Below are 24,584 nucleotides of genomic sequence, written 5' to 3'. Positions count from 1 at the left end.
TTTGTCATTACCTATCTATTTCTTTTTTCTTTAACAGGTCAAGGCATGTTCAGCAATAAGCATGAGCAAGAGTTATTACAATAAATACTTTTTAACAGGACTGAATTTCTATAACTTTCAGTGCCTTTGAGACGGTTATTCTGAAGCACTGTACACAGAACTTTCATAGTGATATTAATGACTATCTGAAGTTTAGAAATGACTGTAAAACATTATTAACAGCATCAAATGAAGAGCATGAGAAAGCTCAGAGCTCCCTGTCTACTTTAGGAGTTATTCACTGATCCCGAGACATTTGAATCTGCACGGCAATCATGTCTAACATTACCACTTCCAGCATCTAATAAAAATGACTAAGTAGTTTTCAAAATATTGATAAGGTTAAGACAATATAATCATCCTAGATGGAGTCTGGGAGGGTAATTATTGTCTGTGATGGCCTCAATGAGACCCTTGGTATATTCTGAGAGTGGCTGTTTGTCACTACAGATGCCTCAGGTGTGGGTGGCTAGGATGTATGGAAGGGACTTCTTGGCATGGAATGGGTGGCAGCAGTTGAAGTGGCGAATATAGAGAAGTTTCTTTATTGCTAGGTGGAACCCAGTCCAACTTACTGTTCCTGCATTGTTGCTTGGCTCGTGGAATCCCCACAAAATGGCCTTACCATCAAATTACTCATCTCCAGCTGCAACCCCTCCTTCCTCCATGACCTCCATCTGTTCAGATTCCGCCAGTTCTTAACCTTCACCAACAGCCCTGCAAAACCTTGTCAATCAGGCACAAACCTTTTTACAGTACCTCTGCTCGATCCATAAATTTCTCCTGCTACGCAATCCCAAATTCCTGGATCCCATCTCAAACACTAAAATTCTTGCCCTCCTGGAATTAGAGCAGCATATACAGATACACCTCAAAAAACTCTCCAATTCGTTCCCTTCCTATTCCCGCCTTAGCCTACCACTATCCACCACCTCTACAAAAGTCTCCAAACCTCCCCCACTTCCCCTCACAGCTGACAAACCGTGCCTTGCAGTCGTACTAAATATACCCCACCCTTAAAAACTTCCTCCCACCACCATACAGAATCCAGAACCTAAACAGGCCCAAAACACAGTCATGATTCTTTCCTCCAAAAGACTCAGCTCCACAGATGAATCAATTCTTTCCAAAGGCCTTGCCTTTTGTCTCACCCCCAAATTCTATTGTGCTGGACTCATTGAAGACTTTCTTTTCTCCCGGTCCCTACAGCAGAAATACTTTTTTGCCGCCAACCCCACCAATCAGACTCAACTTAAGACCACTATTGAAACCTGCCTGACTCAGTTCACTCCCCCTTCCAACCATGGTCCACCCCCACTGCCCCCAAATCACTACCTGTTAACTTTTCAGAATTCCTTACTCTTGAACCTTGCCTCATCATCATTTCCCAAATACCTCAACATGCAAGCTAACCTTACATCCACAGAAAGAACCACTGTCCACCACCTAAATTCTGATCCTGACCTCATTATACTGCCTGCTGACAAAGGCTCCACCACTGCTGTTTTGAACTGCAAGCATTACCTGATAGAAGGCCTCTGCCAGCTGTCAGTTTCATCCACCCTGAAACAGTCACTCCTTTTCAGAAATTCAGCAGGATCTATAGTCTCTCCTCAGATCTTCATTGTCCACCCCAGAACCTCTCCCCAGAGTATCTATCTCTCCTCACCCCTACCAGACCCCAAACTCCTACTGCCTACATGCTTCCTGAAATTCCTAAACCCAGGCACTCAGGACGCTGGTTAAACTCTGTCACTGCAGAGAGAATCTCTGCTCTCAAAGACCAACACCTTCAGCCTATCACTTACAACCTACAGTCCAATATAAAAGAAACCAATCATTTATTACACTGACTTTCCACAGTTCCTGTTCCTTTATCACAAGGCACCATGCTTGTCACTGTTGATGAAACCTACTTTTACGCTAACATCTGTAATGCAAATGGCCTAGCTGCTATTGAACACTACCTACCCAATGGCCAATACATTCCAAAGATACAATCTCCTTCCTGGTCACAATGACAAATTACATCATCAACCACAATTATTTCTCTTTTGGTAGCATTATCTACAAATAAATCTGGGGTACATCAATGAGCACCCACAGGGCACCATCCCATGCCACCTATTCATGGGCCATCTAGAGGAATCCTTCCTAACCACTCAAACTCAAACCCCTCAACTGCTTCAGATTCAGTGATGACATCTTTGTGATCTAGATTGAGGGTGAAGACACCCTACCCACATTTCTCCAAATCCTCAACACCTTCTCTCTCTCTCACACTCACTTCACTGGGTCCTCCTCAACCCAACAAAGCCACCTTTCTTGATGTTGACCTATGTCTCAAAGAGGGCTATATCAGTACCTCCACCCATAACAAATGCACCAGCAATACCTCCATTTCAACAGATGCCACCCATTCCATACCAAGAAGTCTCTTCTGTACAGTCTAGCCACCTGTGGCTGTCGCATCTGTAGTGACGAACAGTCCCTCTCAAAATATACCAAGGATCTCACTGAGGTCTTCAAAGACCACATTACCTTTCCATCCTTGTACAGGAACAAATCTGTGCCTTATCTCTCCAATCACCAACCACCTCCCAAAACCCCACCGTCGGGCCACAGGGGAGAAATCCCCTTGTGACTCAGTACCACCCAGGATTCAAGAAACTGAATCATGTTCTCCACTAGGGTTTCTACTACCTCTCGTAGTGCCCAGAAATGAGGAATGTCCTACCCACTATCTTCCCCACCCCTTCCATAGTGGTATTTGGATGCCCATTGAAGCAACACAATATCTTTGTCCATCCCTGCACAGCCCCTGCTCCCAACCCCTTGCCTCATGGCTCATATCACTGTGATAGATCAAGATGCAAAACCAGTCCCATGCATACTCCCATTACCACCTACTCCAGTTCAGTTCACTCACAGGCATCATCTATCCTGTCAAAGGCAGGGCTACCTGTGAAATCGATCATGTGATCTACAGCCTTAGCTGCAACCACTGTGCTTCATGCTATGTGGGCAGGACAACCAACAAGCTGTCCATCTACATTAACGGCCACCGAAAAACTGCAGACTACAGCTGTAGCACCCTGTTGCCGAGCACGCTGTCCTACACAACATTCTTCATTTTAATGACTGCTTCACAGCCTGTGCCATTTGGATCCTTCCTACTAACACCAACTTTTCTGACATGTGCGGTGGGAACTCTCCCTCCAATATACCGTATGTTCCTGAGCCCCTCCTGGCCTCAAACTTTATTAGCCATTGTCCTTCACCCACCAATCCCCTTCCCAGTTCCCACTGTGGTCTCCTATTGCACTAACACACACACACACACACACACACACACACACACACACACACACACACACAGTCTTTCACTTCACTCTTTTTCTGCCCCCACCCCCTTTCATTTTACCTCTCGACAGCACATAACTGCCCTACCCTCTCTTCATCTCATCCCTGTATGCCCTCATAAATAGCACATTTATGTCTCCCACTACTACCTCACTCTCCTCCTCCTCCACACCTGTTTCAGAAGGTGGTCTTCTGGCTGAAAGCTTACGTGTTTAGCAGTCTTTTGTTGCTCCTGTCTGTGGCTCAGCATCTCTGCTATATGGCGTGTAGCAATCCATACTTTTCGTAATATTGTCATTATTCCATCCTGGATTTTCCACTATATTTACTTGTTTGTAAATTAAGCCACTCATAATGCTGATTGTAATTGGCACCTAAACCTCAGGTTACAGTATTGCTTCGTTTTATTATTCAGTATTATGTATTTAACTTGTTTGCTCAATGACACTGTAGATACTTTCCTGTATCTTAAAATACTGAGTGATAGCAACTGTTGACAGTATTAATTCACTTCTCTTGTATTGCTTAATGAACCACTTATGTTTGGTATATGGTTACTACAGATTTGTAGAAACTGAACATAAGTCCTTGTATCTTATATAATATAAATATAGTAAAAATTGTGTTATGTTACAATGATTTACCTTGTTAGTGTGTCACAAATTTAAAGAAAATAGTTGGTTGCTAATGCTATCTGGCAATGTTTTCATGTAATTGTGTTGCTACATAGTGACAAGATCTCCGACGGCCATAATATAACTACTACCTTGATCCTGTACTAGCATTGTGGTGATTATACACTTTTGTATGAATTTCTTTCTGTCATAATCTGATATAGTTTTCAGTATATGTATATGACAACACAGAGCAATTCAGCTCAGCAAATTATGATGATGTGTAATACCTGCAGGCTAGTACACACTAAATTAAGTAAAATTTTTTACTGGTATGTATCGTACAAAGGAAGTTCAAATATTGAATTTATTTTGTTATTGTTCACCTCTTATAAGCAATTTTTTGCAAGTTAGACCTAAAGACAGTTCATCAATGAGTTGAAACTAGTTATCAGTTAAGGACTTTCACCATCTTGTCCTAGGATTTTTATTCACCCAAGTCAAGTATTTTTTAGCCAATATAAGAATGGACCCTCAACTATCAGATAGAGTAATGGTTGCTAAAAATATTCGGAGTCTTAATAGTTCAGAGTCTTAATATATGCAACTTACCGATTGAGCTTTTTGCACGTAGATTTGGGAAGTGCTGAAGGAGCTCTGCATGAGAATTTGGCTTTGATGCAATGGAATTTATTCTGGCATGTTTCCGATATCTCTATGTAAAGAATCATAAGAATATTATTTATATACATCAACAGTTTCAATATGTAATACTTTATAGTCTTCTTTACAATGTTTTTATCACATAATTCCATACAAACTGAGCAAAAAGCTATTGGAAAATTAACTCACACGTGCAATTTTTCTCAAGTAGGACTCAAAATGCTGTGGACCAATATCTGGTATGTAATGAGGTACAGGAATATCACTTTTTTCAACAAATCCATCACCCCACGTTTTTGTGAAGAAATCCCTCTGAAACAAAAATTATTTGAGTGCAACAATTTAAAAATGTACTTCCTTACAACTACAACTCAGCTAGGAAAAGGAAGCAGCACAGCGCTGCTGTTTTTAAGTAGCAGAGTAAAAAGTGATGCTGAAAGTGCACTAGCGAATTTACATCTTCAGTTTAAGTAGAGAAATAGTATTTAGTCTGGAACATAATGGTTTTGTTGATACCACGTCCAACATAAAAAACCATGTGGTTAGAGGTGTTACACATCACTTTGAAGAAAGTAATGCGTTATTCCCTCTGTCTCCCTATACGACGAATGATAGCTGTGTTTGTTTTGGGCTCCACATTCTCCAGGAAATTTTATTTCTTTTGTGCACGTCATGAGAACAAAAGTGGACCCAAGTACATCTGCAGGGCAGGGGTGATGGGCACCTAGATTCCTGTGTAAAGAAACAACTACTCGGTCGGGGCAGTTATTCCATGAGAAGGCCATTCCACCTCTGATATCTGCCATAATCCACAGAATCTCACTGTGCACGACAATGATCATGGAGAGACTTGTCAAGGGAGACTTAAGAAGTCAGTCAGAGCTAAATGACAAAGGCATATATCTACTGTGAGCTTTGTTACAGCTTTACTAAAGTAAAAGCTAACATGGAACGTAATAACAGAGGTAAAATACAAGTGCGATAAAAAGGCAGCATATGAAATTATTTTGTAGTGACTGGTGTTTGAGATTTCCAATTGGTATGGACTTGGCGTCTTTGAGAACGGAGTCTGCTGTCTCAAGACAGAGCAACACAGCCCAGTCAAACAGTTAATAGAGATAAATAACAATGACCACAACAACTTGTTTCTACATATCCATCTCTACATCATATCGGAACAACGACAGGCGCATTACATTACATTCTGATGACTGTGACAGGAGGTCTGGGCGTATTTATGCCAGGGAATAAGAAGTTTTTATTGAGAAAAAAAGTTTAAATTAAACACAAATAAAGGATCAAAGAAGAAAAGTTTTGTTGGAACACTGTGTCATTGTCCATAGCAACAGAGACAACAACTTGGATTTTCAGCATTGTATAAACTGTTATTTGCACTGCAAATAAACAAATTCTAGAAAAAGTAAATATGTTGCAGGCAAATTGCTGAATCCCTCGACACCATCTCCATTAAAGAAGCAAGTAACTCCATGAGTGGGAAGAGCAACACACTTTTAAGCTGCTAACTTGTCTCCTCAATTCAGTGTCAACACATTTGCAGTCAGCTACAGCTGCGTTGGCAACGCCACAAATACCAGCATCAGCCACAGCCGCAGACTAACTGTCGGCAAAGTGGTCTGCCTAGTCTGGTGAATCTACCTCTCGCCAATGTCTCATGGTGATAAGTGCTATTCTCAATCTTGGGTGAGCTGTATTTGAAACTTTTTTTCTTTGCAGTAGTTGTGGTGTGTATGCATGCTGGCAGGATCACACTGTTTCGAGCGATCAACGTCTGCTTTTGTTGGATATATACCGCGTCTTTGTAATGCTGAGGAGGTAGACATCAAATTAGAATCTTGTGATACTGATTTTGTTAGTGCATGCCAGCAATATACATCTACATCTCCATGGATACTCTGCAAATCACACTTAAGTGCCTGGCAGAGGGCTATCGAACCATCTTCACAATAATTCTCTATTATTGCAACCTATAACAGTGCGGGAAAACCGAACACCTACATCTAGCCATACAAGCTCTGATTTCCCTTATTTTATTATGTTGATAGTCCCTCTCTACATAGGTTGGCATCAACAAAATACACACATCAAAAAAAGTTTTGCATTGCCTTGATTCCGAGAGTTGCAGAACCTGTACAGAAATTTGGAACAAAGGTCAACAAATATCATTTCTTCCCTTTTTACTGCTCATGACAACCACACATTGCATGTTTTACCACCATACAGCGAGACCTTAACAGGTGGTGGTCCAGACTGCTGTACACTCCTCTTGCATTGATGCATGCCTGTATTTGTCATGTTGTACTATCCACATGTTCATCAAGGCACTGTTGGTCCAGATTGTCCCACTCCTCAATGGCGAATTGGCATACATGCCTCAGAGTGGTTGGTGGATTATATCATCCATAAACAGCCCTTTTCCATCTATCCCAGGCATGTTTGATAGGGTTCATGTCTGAAGAACATTCTGGCCACTCTAGTCGAGCGATGTCGATATCCTGAAGGAAGGCATTCACAAGACGTGCACAATGGGGGCACAAATTGTCGTCCATGAAGACAAATGCATCACCAATATGCTGCTGATATGGTTGCACTATCAGTCGGAGGATGTCATTCACGTATTGTACAGCCGTTATGGCACCTTCCATGAGCCCCAGCAGCGTATGTCACCCCCACATAATGCCACCCCAAAACAGCAGGGAACCTCAACCTTACTGCACTCACTGGACAGTGTGTCTAAGGTGTTCAGCCTGACCGGGTTGTCTTCAAACACGTCTCCGATGATTGTCTGGTTGAAGGCATATGCGACACTCATCAGTGAAGAGAACATGATGCCAATCCTGAGCGGTCCATTCGGCATATTGTTGAGCCCATCTGTACTGCAATGCACGGTGTCATTGTTTGAAAGATAGCTCTCACCATGGACGTCAGGAGTGAAGTTGCACATCATACAGCCTACTGTACACAGTGTGTGTCATAACAAGACGTCCTATGGCTGCATAAAAAGCATTATTTAACACGGTGGCATAGCTGTCAGGGTTCCTCCAAGCCCTAGTCCATGAGTAGCGATCATCCACTGCAGCAGGAGCCCTTGGGCAGCCAGAGCAAGGCATGTCATTAACCATTCCTGTCTCTCTACATCTCCTACATGTCTGGACAACATCACTTTGGTTCACTCTGAGATGCCTGGACACTGCCCTTGTTGAGAGCCCATCATGGCACAAAGTACATGCATGTATGCGCATTCCCTGAAACGGATGTTACATTTTACCTCTAGCAACAGGTCATGTAATAGGTACATGCAGACAGACAGAATTGGGCAGCTGCAGATGATGATGATTTTTTTTTTTTTTTTGTGGTTTTAGGGCGCACAACTTCAACGGTCATTAGCGCCCAGACTACGTTAGGAATGCACCGCGAGGCACAAGTTTAAAACAGCAACTAAAAGGGAAAACACGATAAAAGATCGACAGGCATAGGATTAAAAAAACAGCATAATCAAATGTCCTTAGACAGGTTGGTCAATTTGATGAAATGAAGAACGCGAGCAGCTGCTCCTGGGTCATCCGCTAAAATGGCATCGAGAGTACATGGTGGCAGGCCAAGATCAAGACGCAGTGTAGTAAAATCCGGACAGGACATTAAAATGTGGCGGACCGTCAGCAAGTGCCCACATGGGCAGAACGGTGCCGGCGCAGCCGTCAGCAGATGGCGATGGCTGAACCGGCGGTGTCCAATTCGTAACCGGGCCAAAACTACCTCCTCCCACCAAGAGGGGCGTGAGGAGGACGTCCAAGCCGCGGGAAGAGGTTTCAAGGCCCGAAGCTTGTTGTCCGTAAGTGCAGCCCAATCGGCATGCCACAGCGATAAAATGCGCCGACAAATGACCCTGCTACAATCTGATGAAGGGAAACAACAAGAAGCTGTCCGAGGCTGGAGGACCGCAGCCTTGGCCGCGGCATTTGCAGCTTCGTTCCCAGGGATACCGACATCGCCAGGAACCCACGTAAAGGTAACCGGAGAACCGTCGTCCACCAGCTGCTGAAGAGAGCGTTGGATCCGGTGCACGAAAGGGTGAACCGGATACGGATCACTGAGGCTCTGGATGGCGCTCAGGGAATCGGAGCAGATGACATAAGCAGAATGTCGGTGGCGGCAGATGTAAAGAACAGCCTGGTAGAGGGCAAAGAGTTCAGCTGTGAAGACCGAACAATGACCATGGAGCCGGTATTTGAAACTTTGTGCCCCGACAATAAAAGAACAACCGACCCCGTCATTGGTCTTAGAGCCATCTGTATAAATGAAGGTCATATTAATGAACTTCGAACGAAGTTTGACAAAACGGGAGCGGTATACCGAACCGGGGGTAACCCCTTTTGGGACCGAGCTGAGGTCAAGGCGAACGCGAACCTGAGCCTGGAGCCAAGGTGGCTTGTGGCTCTCGCCCATTCTAAAGGTTGCAAGGAGTGAAAAATCAAGGTATGGAAGGAGACGACGAAAGCGAACTCCAGGGGGTAGCAGGGCAGAGACATACAACCCGTATTGACGGTCGAGAGAGTCGTCAAAAAAGGAACGATAAGACGGGTGGTCGGGCATTGACAGTAGCCGACAGGCATACCGACAAAGCAGTATATCGCGCCGGTAGGGCAGTGGCAATTCATCAGCTTCAGCATGAAGAGTCTCGATAGGACCAGTATAAAATGCTCCGATCGAAAGACGTAAACCCCGATGTTGTATGGAGTTGAGGTGGCGTAAGATGGATGGCCGTGCAGAGGAGTATACGAAGCTCCCATAATCCAGCTTTGAGCGGAAGTAGGACGGCTCGATCCGCTCTCCACGACATACCACTGAGAACACGGAGGACATTTAGAGAACGGGTACAACGGGCAGCCAAATAAGACACATGTGGAGACCAGCTAAGTTTCCTGTCAAATGTAAGACCTAAAAATTTTGTTGTCTCCACGAATGGGAGAGCAACGGGACCGAGTCGTAAGGACGGTGGGAGAAACTCTTTGTAGCGCCAGAAGTTAATACAGATCGTCTTCTCGGCAGAAAAACGGAAGCCATTGGCGACACTCCAGGAGTAAAGACGGTCAAGAGTACGCTGAAGACAGCGCTCCAGGAAACATGTACGCTGTGCGCTGCAATAGATGGTAAAATCGTCCACGAAAAGGGAGCCTGATACATCAGCTGGGAGGCAATCCATTATTGGATTGGTCGCTATGGCGAAGAGAGCGACGCTCAAAACTGAGCCCTGTGGCACCCCATTCTCCTGGCGAAAGGTGTCCGACAGGACAGAACCCACACGTACCCTGAACTGTCGATCCATTAAAAAGGAACGAATAAAAAGAGGGAGGCGACCGCGAAGGCCCCATGTATGCATGGTGCGGAGAATAACCGCCCTCCAACAGGTGTCGTAAGCCTTCTCCAAACCAAAGAACACAGCCGCGGTCGGGCGCTTCCGCAAGAAGTTATTCATAATGAAGGTCGACAAGGTAACCAGATGGCCAACAGCAGAGCGGCGCCTACGAAATCCACATTGTACATTGGTAAGTAGGCGCCGAGATTCCAGCAGCCAAACCAAACGAGAGTTAACCATTCGCTCCATCACCTTACAGACACAGCTGGTAAGCGAGATGGGTCGATAACTGGAAGGCAAGTGCTTGTCCTTCCCCGGCTTAGGAATCGGTACAACAATAGACTCGTGCCAGCATGCGGGAACATGTCCCTCAATCCAGATGTGATTATAAGTACGAAGAAGGAAATCTTTACCCGCAGGAGAAAGGTTCTTCAGCACCTGAATATGAATAGAATCAGGCCCTGGAGCAGAGGACCGTGACCGGGCAAGTGCATTTTCGAGTTCCCGCATGGTGCAAGGGGCATTATAACTTTCACGATTCGAGGAGCGGAAGTTAGGTGGCCTAGCCTCCTCTGCCTGTTTTCGGGGGAGGAAGGCAGGGTGGTAATGAGCGGAGCTCGAAACCTCTGAGAAAAAGCGGCCGAAGGCATTGGAGATATCAGATATCATCAGGGGCCACAAGGACGTCATTCGCGACCGTCAAGCCAGAAACTGGTGAGTGGACCTTAGTGCCAGGTAGACGGCGCAGGCTACCCCAGATAACAGAAGAAGGAGTAAAACTGTTGAAGGTGCTTGTGAAAGCAGCCCAGCTGGCTTTCTTGCTTTCTTTAATAATACGACGGCACTGTGCACGGAATCGTTTATAAGTGATACAATTCGCCACTGTAGGGTGGCGTTTAAAGGTGCATAAAGCACGTCGACGAGCACGGAAAGCGTCTCTACATGCTGTGGTCCACCAGGGGACCGGTATGCGACATGGAGAAGAAGAAGAAGTAGTGTGAGGGATAGAATATTCAGCAGCAGTGAGAATGACTTCCGTGAGGTGTGCGACCTGACTATCGCAGCTTGTGAAGGTTTGATCCTGAAAGGTCGCCCTGGAAGAGAAGAGCCCCCAAGTCGGCTTTGGAGATGTTCCAACTAGCTGAGCACGGAGAGGGGGTATGATGCAGGAGATGGATGACACACGGGAAGTGGTCGCTCGAATATGTATCAGAAAGGGCATACCACTCAAACCGGCGTGCAAGTTGGGTAGTACATATAGAGAGGTCTAAATGGGAATAGGTGTGAGATGTGTCCGAAAGAAAAGTAGGGGCGCCAGTATTGAGGCAGACAAGATTGAGCTGGTTGAAAAGGTCTGCTAACAAGGAGCCCCTCAGGCAGGATGCTGGAGAGCCCCAAAGGGGATGGTGGGCATTGAAGTCTCCAGTTAACAAAAATGGTGCAGGTAGCTGAGCAATAAGTTGAATCATGTCTGCCTTGGTAACGGCAGACGACGATGGAGTGTAAACGGTACAAATAGAAAATGTAAAAGTGGGGAGAGTAATTCGGACGGCAACTGCCTGCAGGCCGGTGTGCAATGTGATGGGATCATAGTAAATATCATCCCGGACCAGCAACATAACCCCTCCATGAGCCGGAATACCTACCACAGGGGGTAGGTCAAAATGCACAGAGGTGTAGTGTGCCAAGGCAATGTGATCGCATGGGTGTAGCTTCGTTTCCTGGAGGGCTACGACGAGCGGACGGTGCAAGCGGAGCAGCAACTTCAAGTCCTCTCGGTTGGAGCGAATGCTGCGAATATTCCAGTGAATAAGTGCCGTCGTGAGAAGAAAAGGAAGATGAAAGAAGGGGTCACCTCGAAGGCCGCTGAGGGCCTGGCTTCGAGCGAGTACTACTGCCGCCGCTATCAGTAGGCGGACAGTCATCGTCCATTGGCTCTATAGGTTCATCGGCCATCTCGTTAAGATGGCCGGGAGGAGGAGCTTCCTCCGCCGGTGGACGGCCAGATGTTCGGCTACCAGCGGTGCGGCCAGGCGAAACGGATGACGGCCTGGGGCGGCAACTGCTGGGTGGCACAGGAGAAGAAATGCGCCGTGGAGGAGAAGGAGAACTGTGCTTGAAAGGTCTTTTAGTGGAAGTACTGGTTGACGGCTGGGAGTGCGAGGTACGTAGGAAGTCTGCACGGGACGGTTCCTTCTTGAAGGCCCGTGCATCTGATTTCTGGGTCTTAGTCTTGGCAGAAGCTGATGAAGGTGCTTGTGTTGGAGGGGTGACGGGAGGAAGAGGAGACGTCGACCGCGTGATCGTAGCACTGACCAAATGGACGACCGTGGTGCCGAAGGTCAGATCGCATGTCTGCGTCGCCACCTCCCTGGTTGTCCGAGGAGAGGCGAGGACAGTACTGTACTTTCCCGTTGGGAGCAGCGTGGGCTTCCTACTAGCAAATAGCTAGCGAGCAGCCGAGGTGGACACTTTCTCTTTGACCCGAATTTCTTGGATGCAGCGTTCTTCCTTGTAGATGGGACAGTCGCGGGAGGACGCTGCATGGTCACCCCGACAGTTCACACAACGAGGAGACAGAGGTGGACAGTCACCCTCATGGGCATCCCTGCCACAAGTGACACATTTAGCCGCATTGGAACAAGACTGGCGAGTGTGATTAAAACGCTGACACTGGTAGCAGCGTGTAGGTGTCGGGACATAGGGGCGAACAGAAATAACCTCGTAGCCCGCTTTGATACGCGACGGCAGCTGAACACTGTCAAAGGTCAAGAAAAGTGTCCGGGTCGGTACAAAGTCATTGTTGACCTTTTTCATGACCCTATGGACAGCCATCACGCCCTGCTCAGCTAGGAAAGACTGAATCTCCTTGTCAGTCAATCCGTCAAGTGATCGAGTATATACCACACCACGAGACGAATTCAAAGTGCGGTGAGCCTCCACCCGGACAGGGAACGTGTACAGGAGTGTGGCTCGAAGCAGTTTTTGTGCCTGAAAGGCGCTCTCAGTTTCTAGTAACAAGGTACCATTACGCAACCTGGTACACGACTTGACAGATCCGGCTATGGCATCTACGGCCTTCTGGATAACGAAAGGGTTGACAGAGGAAAAATCCTTGCCGTCCTCAGATCGAGAAACTACGAGGAACTGTGGGGCAGGCGGTAGTACTTTTGTCACTGGTGGCTGGTCAAGTTTCCGTTTATGGGCAGAAGTCGAGAGAGAAGAAGAGAAATCCATTGCGGAGGAATACCCCATGATTGCCAGCGTCTCCGATGGCGCGCTCCTTCCTTGTGGGGACCCTCGCAGAGGGCACTCCCGCCTAAGGTGAATGTTTACACCTCAGGTCACACCTCCCGAGAAACAGACGGAGGGACCAATCGGCATGGTCAGAAGGTATCAGCTCAGGCAATCACCCCTCCCTGGGCCTGGCCTTTACCAGGGGGTACGTGCGTGCCTTACTTGTCTACCCAGGGCGGGGAATTACGCGTTACCCCGTCACCGGCTACGCGTGCGAACGCGTGGGTCGGCCTTCAGGCGCGCACAGGGAGGAAGGAAGAAGAGGAAAAAGAAGAGAGAGCGGGAGAGAGAGGACAGGCTGTCTCAAACGCCAAGGCAGAGACCAGAGAAGGCAAGGAGAAGAAGGCAATGAGAAGGCAAGGAGAAGAAGACAAGGGAAAGAGTAAGAAAGACAGTGAGATGGAGAAGAGCAAAGAAAGAAACCAACCAAAGGAAGGAAGAAACGAGAAGTGAAAGCAAAATGACCGCAAATAGAGGTCGTGGAACCGTCCGTCTCCAGACGCAGGCGCTAACTACCCCCTTGAGGGGGAGGGACTCCTTTTAGTCGCCTCTTACGACAGGCAGGAATACCTCGGGCCTATTCTAATCCCCGGACCCGCAGGGGGTAAACAGCAGATGATGGTGAGGTAGTATAATTAAGCATGGGGGCAACATAACACAAACAGAACTTGCTGTAATGTTTACAGAATGCCTCTGTAAGAAGACAATTCACCATGAAGTTATTCTACTTCACAATAAAGGAATCATGTAAGCCATTAGAAAATACTGTTATATCAGCATTCCCCTCACAGTTTACAAAATGATCAATAAAGTTATCATCAACTGTATAGAAAAACATAAAATTTTGATCAGGAAAAGAAACATGCTGGATGCAGCAGAATGGAAAAATTGCAAATCACAAACAAAATTATAGAACAGGGGAACGTGTATGAATTATCGCTTTACTGGACTCTTAGGTTCTGAGATAATTTTTGGGCCAGTTTCAACAGAATCACACCAGCACTCCTTGAGAAATAAGGCACTGATTCAAGCCTTGTTGTTAAACTAAAAAATATGTAAGTCAATGTTCAGCTTCCTCTGGAGAGAGGGGAATTAATAATTGAAACAGGAGTCAGATAGGATTCCATGTCAGCAAAACTACTTGCAAAACTCCTAAAGGAAATTTTCAGAACCTTAAACTTTGAAAACGAAGAGAGAATAAGTTTTAATGGAGCACATTTTAACCATATCAATTTTGTAGATGCCACTACATTGTTTGCTCCTAGTGCAAACAAAGATCAACATCGAGTGGCACCTGATAGAAACTAAAAGTCATTTACAATTAAGACAGAATAATGTGTAACTGACATATCAAAAAGATAATAGCAGAAATTAAGAAAATAAACCATTGGCATATCTGAAATGATAAGTTCACAATCACTGTGTATGAATCACAATCAGTGCTTACAACCTGTTTTGAACTGAGGTAGCGCAACTGCACTTGCAAGGCAAAAGCCATCAAACACTGACAGTTGATCAAGCAACGGAGATATCCACAAGTGGGAGGTACTAGGAGACACGCACACAAATGAACGGACCGTAGAACAGACCAGACTGGTTTGGAACTTGCAACGATGACTAATGTATGGTAGAAACTGTTTGCGTGTCTTTATAAGCTCTGGTACCTGCAACTGTGTACAGTAAATGCCAATGATAACGCAACAAACACTGGTGACAGTGGCTGCACCACATGTAACAGTTTTTGTATGAACTCAAGAATTCGTTGGAAGTCCCCGGCAGAAATATTGACACTTTTTGTCTCTATAGCTGTTGATAATGTCAAAAAAGTGTTGTTGGTGCAGGATTTCATGCACTAACTGACCTTTCGATTATGTCCTATAAATGTTCGATGGGATTCATGTCAGGTGATCTGGGTGGCCAAATCATTTGCTTGAATTACACAGAATGTTCTTCAAATAAATCATGAAAAATTGTGGCCCCGTAACATAGAGCATTAAAATCCAAAAAACTTCCATCACTGTTTGGGAACATGTAGTCCATGGATGGCTGCAAATGATCTCCAAGAAGCCAAACATAGCCATTTCCAATCAATGATCACTTCAGCTGGATCAGAGGACTAGCCACACCATTACGCAGACACCACCAGTTTGCACAGTGCCTTACCGATTACTTGTGTCCGTGGCTTCATGGGGTCTGGGCCACACTCAAACCCTATCATCAGTTCTTACCAAATGAAACCGGGACTCATCTGAACAGGCCACAGTTTTCAAGCCACCTAGGGTCCCACCAATATGGTCATGAGCCCAGGAAAGGTGCTGCAGGCAATGACATGCTGTTAGCAGAGCCACTCGCATCAGTCATCAGCTGCCGAAGTCCATTAACGCCAAATTACGCCGCACTGTCCTAATGGATACATTCGCTGTACATCCCAAATTGATGGGATACATTCGCTGTACATCCCAAATTGATGTTTGTGGTTATTTCACGCAGTGTTGCTCGTCGGTTTGCATTGACAACTCTATGCAAATGCTGCTGCTCTTGGTCACTAAGTGAAGACCGTCTGCTACTGTGTTGCTCATTGTGGGAGGTAATGCCCAATATTTGGTGTTCTCTGGACACTATGGACCTTGAAATATTGAATTCCCTAACAATTTTTGAAACGGAATGTCCCATACATCTAGCTCCAACTACCATTCCGCATTCAAAGTCTCTTAATCCGTATTGTGTCGCCATAATCATGTCGGGCACCTTTCCACATGAATCACTTGAGTGTATGTGACAGCTCCATCAATGCACTGCCCTTTTATACCTTGTGAACATGGTACTACCGCCATCTGTATATCTGCACTTTGCTACCTCATAGCTTTTGCTATCTCAGTGTAATTCCCACATATTGTTTTACATAAATTTATAACATTTACTGTTATCTGTTTGAAGTGCTCGTCTTCTTCTGCCTAGAATATACCAATAAGAGCAAATCCTTTTAGTTATGTGGATGCTCCATGGTAGTGTTTGAGGTTCTGGAATTCCACTAAAGTAATTAGTGTCTGCATTACTATAGAATTTTTTTGGCACCGTACTATTTGATGTGTTGCAAGCATAACACAAATATAACCAAGATATCTTGAACATAATAATGCACAGTTTCTCAGATGAGTATATGACAAACTTTCGTTTACCATCAGGACATCTGAGCTTTCACAAGCCAAGAGAGATAGCACTGGCACTTGATCAGTGTGCATATGATGTCGCATCCAGATGTGGCATCTGACCTCACTGCACCCAGAGTTGGATAAAGCAGTGGCATGAAATGGGTTAACTGGCCACCTTCGGCGAATAGTTTTACACACACAGACAAAACTTCCTCTTTGGAAACTTAATTTGGACCTGATTGTATTTGAAACAGAGTCACCATGAATTTTAGAGTTCCCAAACAAAAGGGCAAAAGGATTGCTGTTGAGCTTGGTGTTGTATTTGAGTATGTATCATTATTGGTTGCTACAGAAGAATTCTGAAGATTAGGTGGGTAGACTATGCAACAGATGAGGAGGTACTGAGTAGAATTGGGGAGAAGAGGAATTTGCGGCACAACTTGACTTGAAGAAGGGATCGGTTGGTAGGACACGTTCTGAGGCATCAAGGGATCACCAATTTAGTATTAGAGGACAAGTGTGGAGGGTAAAAATTGTAGAGGGAGACCAAGGCATGAATACACTAAACAGATTCAGAAGGATGTAGGTTGCAGTAGTTACTCAGAGATGAAGAAGCTTGCACAGGATAGAGTAGCATGGAGAGCTGCATCTAGACTGAAGATCACAACACGAACAACATAACTGCTGGTTTAATTTGTGGCAAAGAACTTAATAATTGAAAAGTGGAATTGGTTAACATCGTTAAGTACAAAACCTGACATTTGTCAGGACAAAAAAAGTGTGTGTCTGCTTGAACATAACTGATTTTTATTCAGAAAACTGATATGGCATTCTGAGACCAAAGAATTATGCTGCTTAGTGCATCACTCCAAAACATGAGACAAATTAGAAAATAAATACTTTATTAAGAGCATTCTAAGTGCCATACCAGGAAACTAATAGGAAAGTTTTTACAAGCCGATTCTTACAAAGAACAAAACAGCAACCAATCACTGATAATGATGCTATTTATTTACACAAATAGTGCTGACAGCTGTTTCGAACCAATGTGCTCATCTTCAGACGGCTGTTGACATTCATATTCCATTTAGTGCTGTTTTCATTGGTTGTTGGCTGTTTATTTCCCATCAGCTAATGTAAACTACAACAAATGAATATAAACATGAACAGCCACCCGAAAATTAACCTGTCCATTCAAAACCGGTAGTGGTGTTATTTGTGCAAATAAATAACATTTTTAACAGTATATGGCTGCTCTTCTTTGCATGAACCAACTTGTATTTTGTACACTGGAACATATCAAAAATGGCAGTTTCAATCAAAACAGCAGGAAAAAGTTTTCATTCAGAGTGCCATTAATACTGGAACACTGTGTTTCAACCATGATTACACAAGTACAGAAATATAGCACCACCTTCGGAGAGCATCAAGTGCTGCCAATCAAATCACTACGATTTTGGAATTGCCATTAACACCCTATACTTAAATGAATACTGTTTAATTGGTATTCATTTCCATTGTTGTGTATAGTATGCATTGCTAGTATGATAATCTGTTGCCCATATAGCCATAACATGGACACAAATGTGACGGAAGTGTAGCCACAATTTGTGATGTAGTTGTACACACTGAGAATTTCTGTTGTGGGACTTTGCCATTTTCTGTGAAAACAGTTCTTCCCCCCCCCCCCCCCCCCCCCCCCTCTTTTGCTGGACTGTACATGAAAGAGTCTATATGAAGGCAGAGGAACGAAGGAAATTCTGGATGATTGATGGACAAAAGAAGTAGTTCTTGTTTGGATTTCAAAAGCTAAGAAAATACCAAGACTATAAACTAATGGACAGTAGATAGATAACATTAGAAAACACTCTGGAGAAACACAGATGTGTATAAATGTAGGGCGTAATACAATGAGAAGTTCAGCTGAGGCATTTATCTGGCAATGGACATCAAATAGCTGATGATGACACTGTTGACAACTATTATTACTTTATTTTAATTTCAAGATCTGGCCTCTTTATTAATGTTACGAACAGAAAGCATAAGTGAAATAGTCCTAAAAATAAGAGAACATGGCAAGTAGTATTCAGTGAAAACAATAACTGAGCTGCACGTATCCCACAGCAAATCAATTTGAAAGACACACTGTGAAACTGTGCAGTGATGCAATTTCATATGTGCATGTACATATTATTGAGTTAGGAAAGGATGGAGATAAATCACACGGAAGCTTAAATACAATCACAACACAAACTGTTGTGTAAAAAGTGTACTGACAGGCAGGTAAAATATAGTTTGCATTGCTTACAGAAAATAAATTTACAAAGAAATGGAATACAGTATTGGTACACAGTCATCACGTGTACAAAGTTCCCGTATCAAGAAGTAAATGTGTGTATGTTACCTGTCTATTACACATCTGGAGATACATAAAAACAATTACAATATGTTAAAATGAGCCGGGACTAATATCCAACTTTTTCCATCTGAATGATGCATTAACAACTGAGTATTTATAATGTCCTGACAAACTAAAATTTTGTGCCAGACTGGGACTCAAACTTGGAACATTTGACCCCAAAAAGCAAAATTTTAAAGTTCAAGTCCCAGTAAGTTTCACATTAATGCATCAGCAGCTCCTGAGTGAAAATTCATTCTGGAAACTGGTTGGTTGGTTTGTGGAACTGAAGGGACCAGACTGCTACGGTCATCGGTCCCTTTTTCCAAAATTTCAAACACCCACACAGAATAAAACTGAACAATGGAAAAGATGGCAGACGACACAGGACAAGAAAGACTTAGAGACCAGACAAAAGGAATTAAAATCACACAGTGTGTGACAGTGGTTGGCTGACCATAGAGACAAAAAAGGAAAAGCCAACCACCGAGAAACACACTAAAAACTCAGACTGAAATCGTAGGCCAAGGGCCAGAATCAATCCAAAAAGGACAAACACTTAGATTAAGTGATAAAAGCCCCCTGCCCGAATAAAACGCAAAACTAAGCCTGTCATGGCAGTGTCATCTTTTAAAAGGGCAGAGAGCTTATCAGGCAGTGCAAACGTATGCCTGAGCACAGTTAAAAGGGGACAGGCCAACAAAATGTAGACCACTGTCAAAGCTGACCCGCAGCGACATAGAGGCGGGTCCTCATGGCGCAGTAAATGGCTATGTGTCAAGCGGGTGTGGCCAATGCGCAGCCGACAAAGGACAACTGAGTCCCTGCGAGTGGCTCGCATGGATGACCGCCACACATTCATCGTCTTCTTGATAGGACGGAGTTTGTTTGGGGTGGTCAGGTTGCGCCATTCAGTGTCCCAAAGTTCTAAAACTTTGCGGCGTAAGATCACTCGCAAATCAGTCTCCGGGAGGCCAATGTCCAGAGATGGTTTACTGGTGGCCTGTTTGGCCACGCGGTCAACATGTTCATTGCCGGGTATCCCAACATGGCCTGAGGTCCACACAAAGACCACAGAGTGGCCGCAACGGGCAAGAGGGACTCCTGGACAGCCATCACCAGGCGAGAGTGAGGGAAACACTGGTTGATAGCTCGTAAACCACTCAGGGAGTCGCTACAGATAACGAAGGACTCACCTGAGCAGGAGCGGATATACTCTAGGGCACGAGAGATGGCGACCAGCTCAGCAGTGAAAACACTGCAGCCAGCCGGCAAAGAATATGGTTCGTAATGGTCCCCTAGAGTCAGAGCATAACTGACACGACCAGCAACCATCGAACCGTCAGTGTAAATAATGCCAGAGCCCTGATACGTGGCAAGGATGGAAAGAAAACGGCGGGGGAAGGTCACCGGAGGGACTGAGTCCTTCGGGCCCTGTGCCAATTCGAGCTGAAGGCAAAGGTGGGGCACGCACCGCGTGGGTGTATGCAGAGGGGCCCGGAAAGGAGGTGGAAGAGGGAAAACCTCAAGCCCTGAGAGAAGCTCTCTGACGTGGACCGTGATCGTACAACCCGACCGGGGCCAACGTTCTGGGAGATGGACGACTGACTCAGGGAACAGGAGACGATAATTAGGATCCCCGGGCTAGCTGCAAACATGTGCAGCATAAGCGGCCAGTAAACGTTGGCACCGTAACTGCAGTGGAGGGACACCTGCCTCCACAAGTAAGATGTTCACAGGGCTGGTCCGAAAAACACTAGTAGCAAGTCGTATCTCGCTGTGAAGGATTGGGTTCAGCACCCGCAACTCAGAATGGGATGCTGAACCATAAGCCAGGCTCCCATAATCCAGACAGGACTGGATTAACGTCTGCTAGAGCTATAAGAGGGTAGATCGGTCAGCGCCCCAGCTGGTGTGGCTCAACCATCGCAGAGCATTAAGATGCCGCCAACACATCTGTTTAAGCTGCCGAGTATGTGGGAGCCAAATCAACCGGGCATCAAAAACCACACCCAAAAACCAATGTGTCTCCACCACAGCAAGAAGTTCGCCGGAAAAATAAAGCCGCGGCTCAGGGTGAACTGTTCGTCGCCGGCAGAAATGCATAACGCAGGTCTTGGCAGCCGAAAACTGGAAGCCATGTGCTACAGCCCAAGACTGCTCCTGGCGGATAGCACCCTGCAGCTGACGTTCAGCAGCTGCAATGCCAATGGAGCTATAGTAGAGGCAGAAGTCGTCAGCATACAAGGAAGCTGAGACAGACTTTCCCACTGCCGCAGCGAGCCCGTTAATTGCAATTAAAAACAGGCAGACACTTAGGACAGATCCCTGTGGTACCCCGTTCTCCTGAACTTGGGAGGAACTACAGGAGGCCATGACTCGCACGCAGAAGGTACGATGTGACAGAAAATTTTGTAGGAAAATCGGCAGTGGACCCCAAAGACCCCAACCATAAAGCATAGAGAGGATGTGATGGCGCCATGTTGTATCGTACGCCTTCCACATGTCAAAAAAGACAGCTACGAGGTGCTGACGGCGGGCAAAGGCCGTACGGATGGCTGACTCCAGGCTCACCAGATTGTCGGCGGCAGAGCGGCCTTTACGGAACCCACCCTGAGACGGAGCCAGAAGGCCCCGAGACTTGAGTACCCAACTCAACTGCCGCCTCACCATGCGTTCGAGGAACTTGCAAAGAACGTTGGTGAGGCTAATGGGGCAGTAGCTGTTCACCTCCAATGGGTTCTTGCCAGGTTTCAAAACGGGGATAACAATGCTTTCCCGTCATTGCGACGGAAACTCACCCTCGACCCAGATACGGTTGTAAAGGTCGAGGAGGTGGCGCTGGCAGTCCACTGAGAGGTGTTTCAGCATCTGACAGTGGATGCGATCTGGCCCGGGAGCTGTATCAGGGCAAGCGGCTAGGGCACTGTGGAATTCCCACTCAGTGAATGGGACATCGCTCTTTAATGGAGCGGAAGGCCAGTGGGTAATTCACAGAAGCGGAACTCAGAGCAAAATGCTCTGCCAAGTGGTTTGCAATTATGTTTGAGTCGGTACAAACTGCTCCATTCAGTGAGAGCGCAGGGACGCTGACAGGGGTCCGATAGCCACAGAGGCGCCTAATCTTTGCCCAAACCTGCGATGGAGAGATATGGAGGCCAATGGTGGAGACATGCAGTTCCCAGCACTCCTGCTTGCATTGGCGAATAAGGAGGCAGGCCTGCGCACACAGCCGTTTAAAGGCTATGAGGTGTTCTATTGAGGGATGTCGTTTGTGATGCTGGAACGCCCATCGGTGATCTTTAATCGCCTCGGCGATCTCAGGTGACCAACAAGGCACAGTCCTCCGCCGAGGGGACCCAGAAGAACGGGGAATGGCAGATTCTGCGGCAGTGACGATGCCGGTGCTAACCGAGTGAACCACCACATCAATGGCTTCATTAGAAAGAGGCGCAATAGTGACCATGGAGGAGAACAAGTCCCAGTCAGCCTTATTCATAGCCCATCTGCAAGGATGCCCAGAAGAGTGACGCTGTGGCAGTGACAGAAAGATCGGAAAGTGGTCACTACCACACAGGTCGTCATGCACACTCCATTGGACAGGCAGTAAGAGGCTAGGGCTGCAGATCGAAAGGTTGATGGCTGAGTACGTGCCATGAGCCACACTGAAATGTGTGGAGGCACCATCATTTAAAAGGGAAAGGTCGAGCTGTGTCAATACATGCTCAATGGTTGCGCCTCGACCTGTTGTCACTGACCCACCCCACAGAGGGTTATGGGCATTGAAGTCGCCCAGTAACAGGAAAAGTGGCGGAAATTGTGCTATCAGTGCAGCCAGGACATGCTGTGGGACATCACCATCCGGTGGAAGATAAAGACTGCAGATAGTAACAGCCTGCGGCGTCCACACCCGAACAGCGACAGCCTCTAAAGGTGTTTGTAGAGGGACAGACTCGCTGTGAAGGGAGTGAAGGACGTAGATGCAGACACCACCAGATACACTTTCATAAGCTGCCCGGTTCCTATAATAACCCCGATAACCGCGGAGGGCTATATTGAAGAGCAATGCAGAGGAAAGGGTGAAGGCTGAGAAGTTGTCGGAGCTCAGCAAGATGGTGGAAGAAACTGCTGCAGTTCCACTGGAGGATGATATTGTCCACGGCTGAGAAAGGTGTGAAGGGACTGGGGGGGGGGGGGGGGGGGGCAGATTACGCCGCTGAGTCACCTGCTGCCTCCGACTGAGCACCTGTGCAAGTGCTATCAATTGTGTCCGAGGGACTGGCGAGATCGAGGTCCTCAGCAGACGCCAGAATCTCCACCTCGTCCTCAGACGCAGAGCTGGAAGGTTGTGGTGGGGTGGGTGCCACCGAGTTCCTTGGGCTTAGAGCTCTTCTTCTTGGATTTCTCACACTGCTCCTTGGGTTTCACTGGCTGTGAGGGCTTCACCGATTCAGTCTCTGGGACGGAGGAGGCTTGTGAAGCCCTACGACCAGCTGGTTGTGGGCACTTATGCCACTGTCGGGCGTCAGCCTTCCCACTTGTGGAAATCTGGGAAGGGAGGCACCCAAGGGACGCCTTGCGAGTGTGAGAAGCCGAAGAAGTTGGACGCTTCTCCGGCTTAGAAGCGGGGATGGATGTCCCCGATGTGTGGGGTGGGAGGGGGGGGGGGGGGGGGGGGGGAGTTGCTCCCGAGGTAGGTGGCGTAGGAGCAACAGGGGGTATAGTGCTCCCTACAGGCAAGGGGGCATGTGTTGTACGGTTCGGCAAGCCGACTGAAAGTTGCGTAACTGATGGGTCTAACACAGTTGTCGTTGGAGCGGCATAGGAGGAAGTCATTTGCACAGGATGGAGGCGCTGATATTTCCTCTTAGCCTCAGGATAGGTCAGTCGGTCCACGGTCTTATATTCCATGATTTTGCCCTCTTTCTGTAAGATCCTGCAGTCTGGTGAGCAAAATGAATGAGGCTCTCCACAGTTGACACAGATGGGAGGCGAGGCACATGGAGTATTGGGATGTGATGGACATCCGCAATCTCGACATGTGAGGCTGGAAGTACAGCAGGACGACATGTGGCCGAACTTCCAGCACTTAAAGCACCGCATCGGGGGAGGGATATAGGGCTTGACTTCACAATGGTAGACCATTACCTTGACCTTCTCCGGTAATGTATCACCCTCGAAGGCCAAGATGAAGGCACTGGTAGCAACCTGATTGTCCCTCGGACCCCGATGAACATGCCGGACGAAATGAATACCTCAACGCTCTAAGGTGGCGCACAGCTCATCATCAGACTGCAAAAGTAGGTTCTTATGGAAAATAATACCCTGGACCATATTTAAACTCTTATGTGGTGTGACGGTAACGTTAACATCCCCCAACTTGTCACAAGCAAGTAACCTGCGTGGCTGGGCAGAGGATGCCGTTTTTATCAGAACTGACCCAGAGCGCATTTTGGACAAGCCCTCCACCTCCCCAAACTTGTCCTCTAAATGCTCTACAAAGAACTGAGGCTTTGTGGGCATGAAAGACTCCCCATCAGATCTCGTACAAACTAGGAAACGGGGCGAATAACTGTCACTGCCATTTTGAGACTTAAAGCTCCTCGCACGGTGTGGCCAGGGAGGGGAACGTTTTCGGATCGTATTTATGAGCGTTAAATTGAGCCCGAGAACGCTTAGAGACT

At 46.4% G+C, this 24,584-nt stretch overlaps 1 protein-coding gene across 1 annotated transcript in view; it reads right to left on the bottom strand.

The window, feature by feature from the left end:
* The window catches only part of LOC124619391 (vacuolar protein sorting-associated protein 54), a 154,927-nt gene that overhangs the window by 104,407 nt on the left and 25,936 nt on the right, over positions 1-24,584 (bottom strand). Inside the window, exons 3-4 of the mRNA XM_047145738.1 lie at positions 4,869-4,991; positions 4,629-4,731 (exon numbers count right to left, since the gene is read on the bottom strand). Coding sequence (XP_047001694.1) covers positions 4,629-4,731; positions 4,869-4,991 — 226 coding nt within the window. The remainder of the gene's footprint in view (positions 1-4,628; positions 4,732-4,868; positions 4,992-24,584) is intronic.

This window comes from Schistocerca americana, chromosome 6, assembly GCF_021461395.2.
Source record: "Schistocerca americana isolate TAMUIC-IGC-003095 chromosome 6, iqSchAmer2.1, whole genome shotgun sequence".
In the NCBI taxonomy this organism is placed as follows: domain Eukaryota; kingdom Metazoa; phylum Arthropoda; class Insecta; order Orthoptera; family Acrididae; genus Schistocerca; species Schistocerca americana.
Note: the sequence above shows the minus strand (reverse complement) of the source record. Positions and strands in the feature narration are given on the sequence as shown.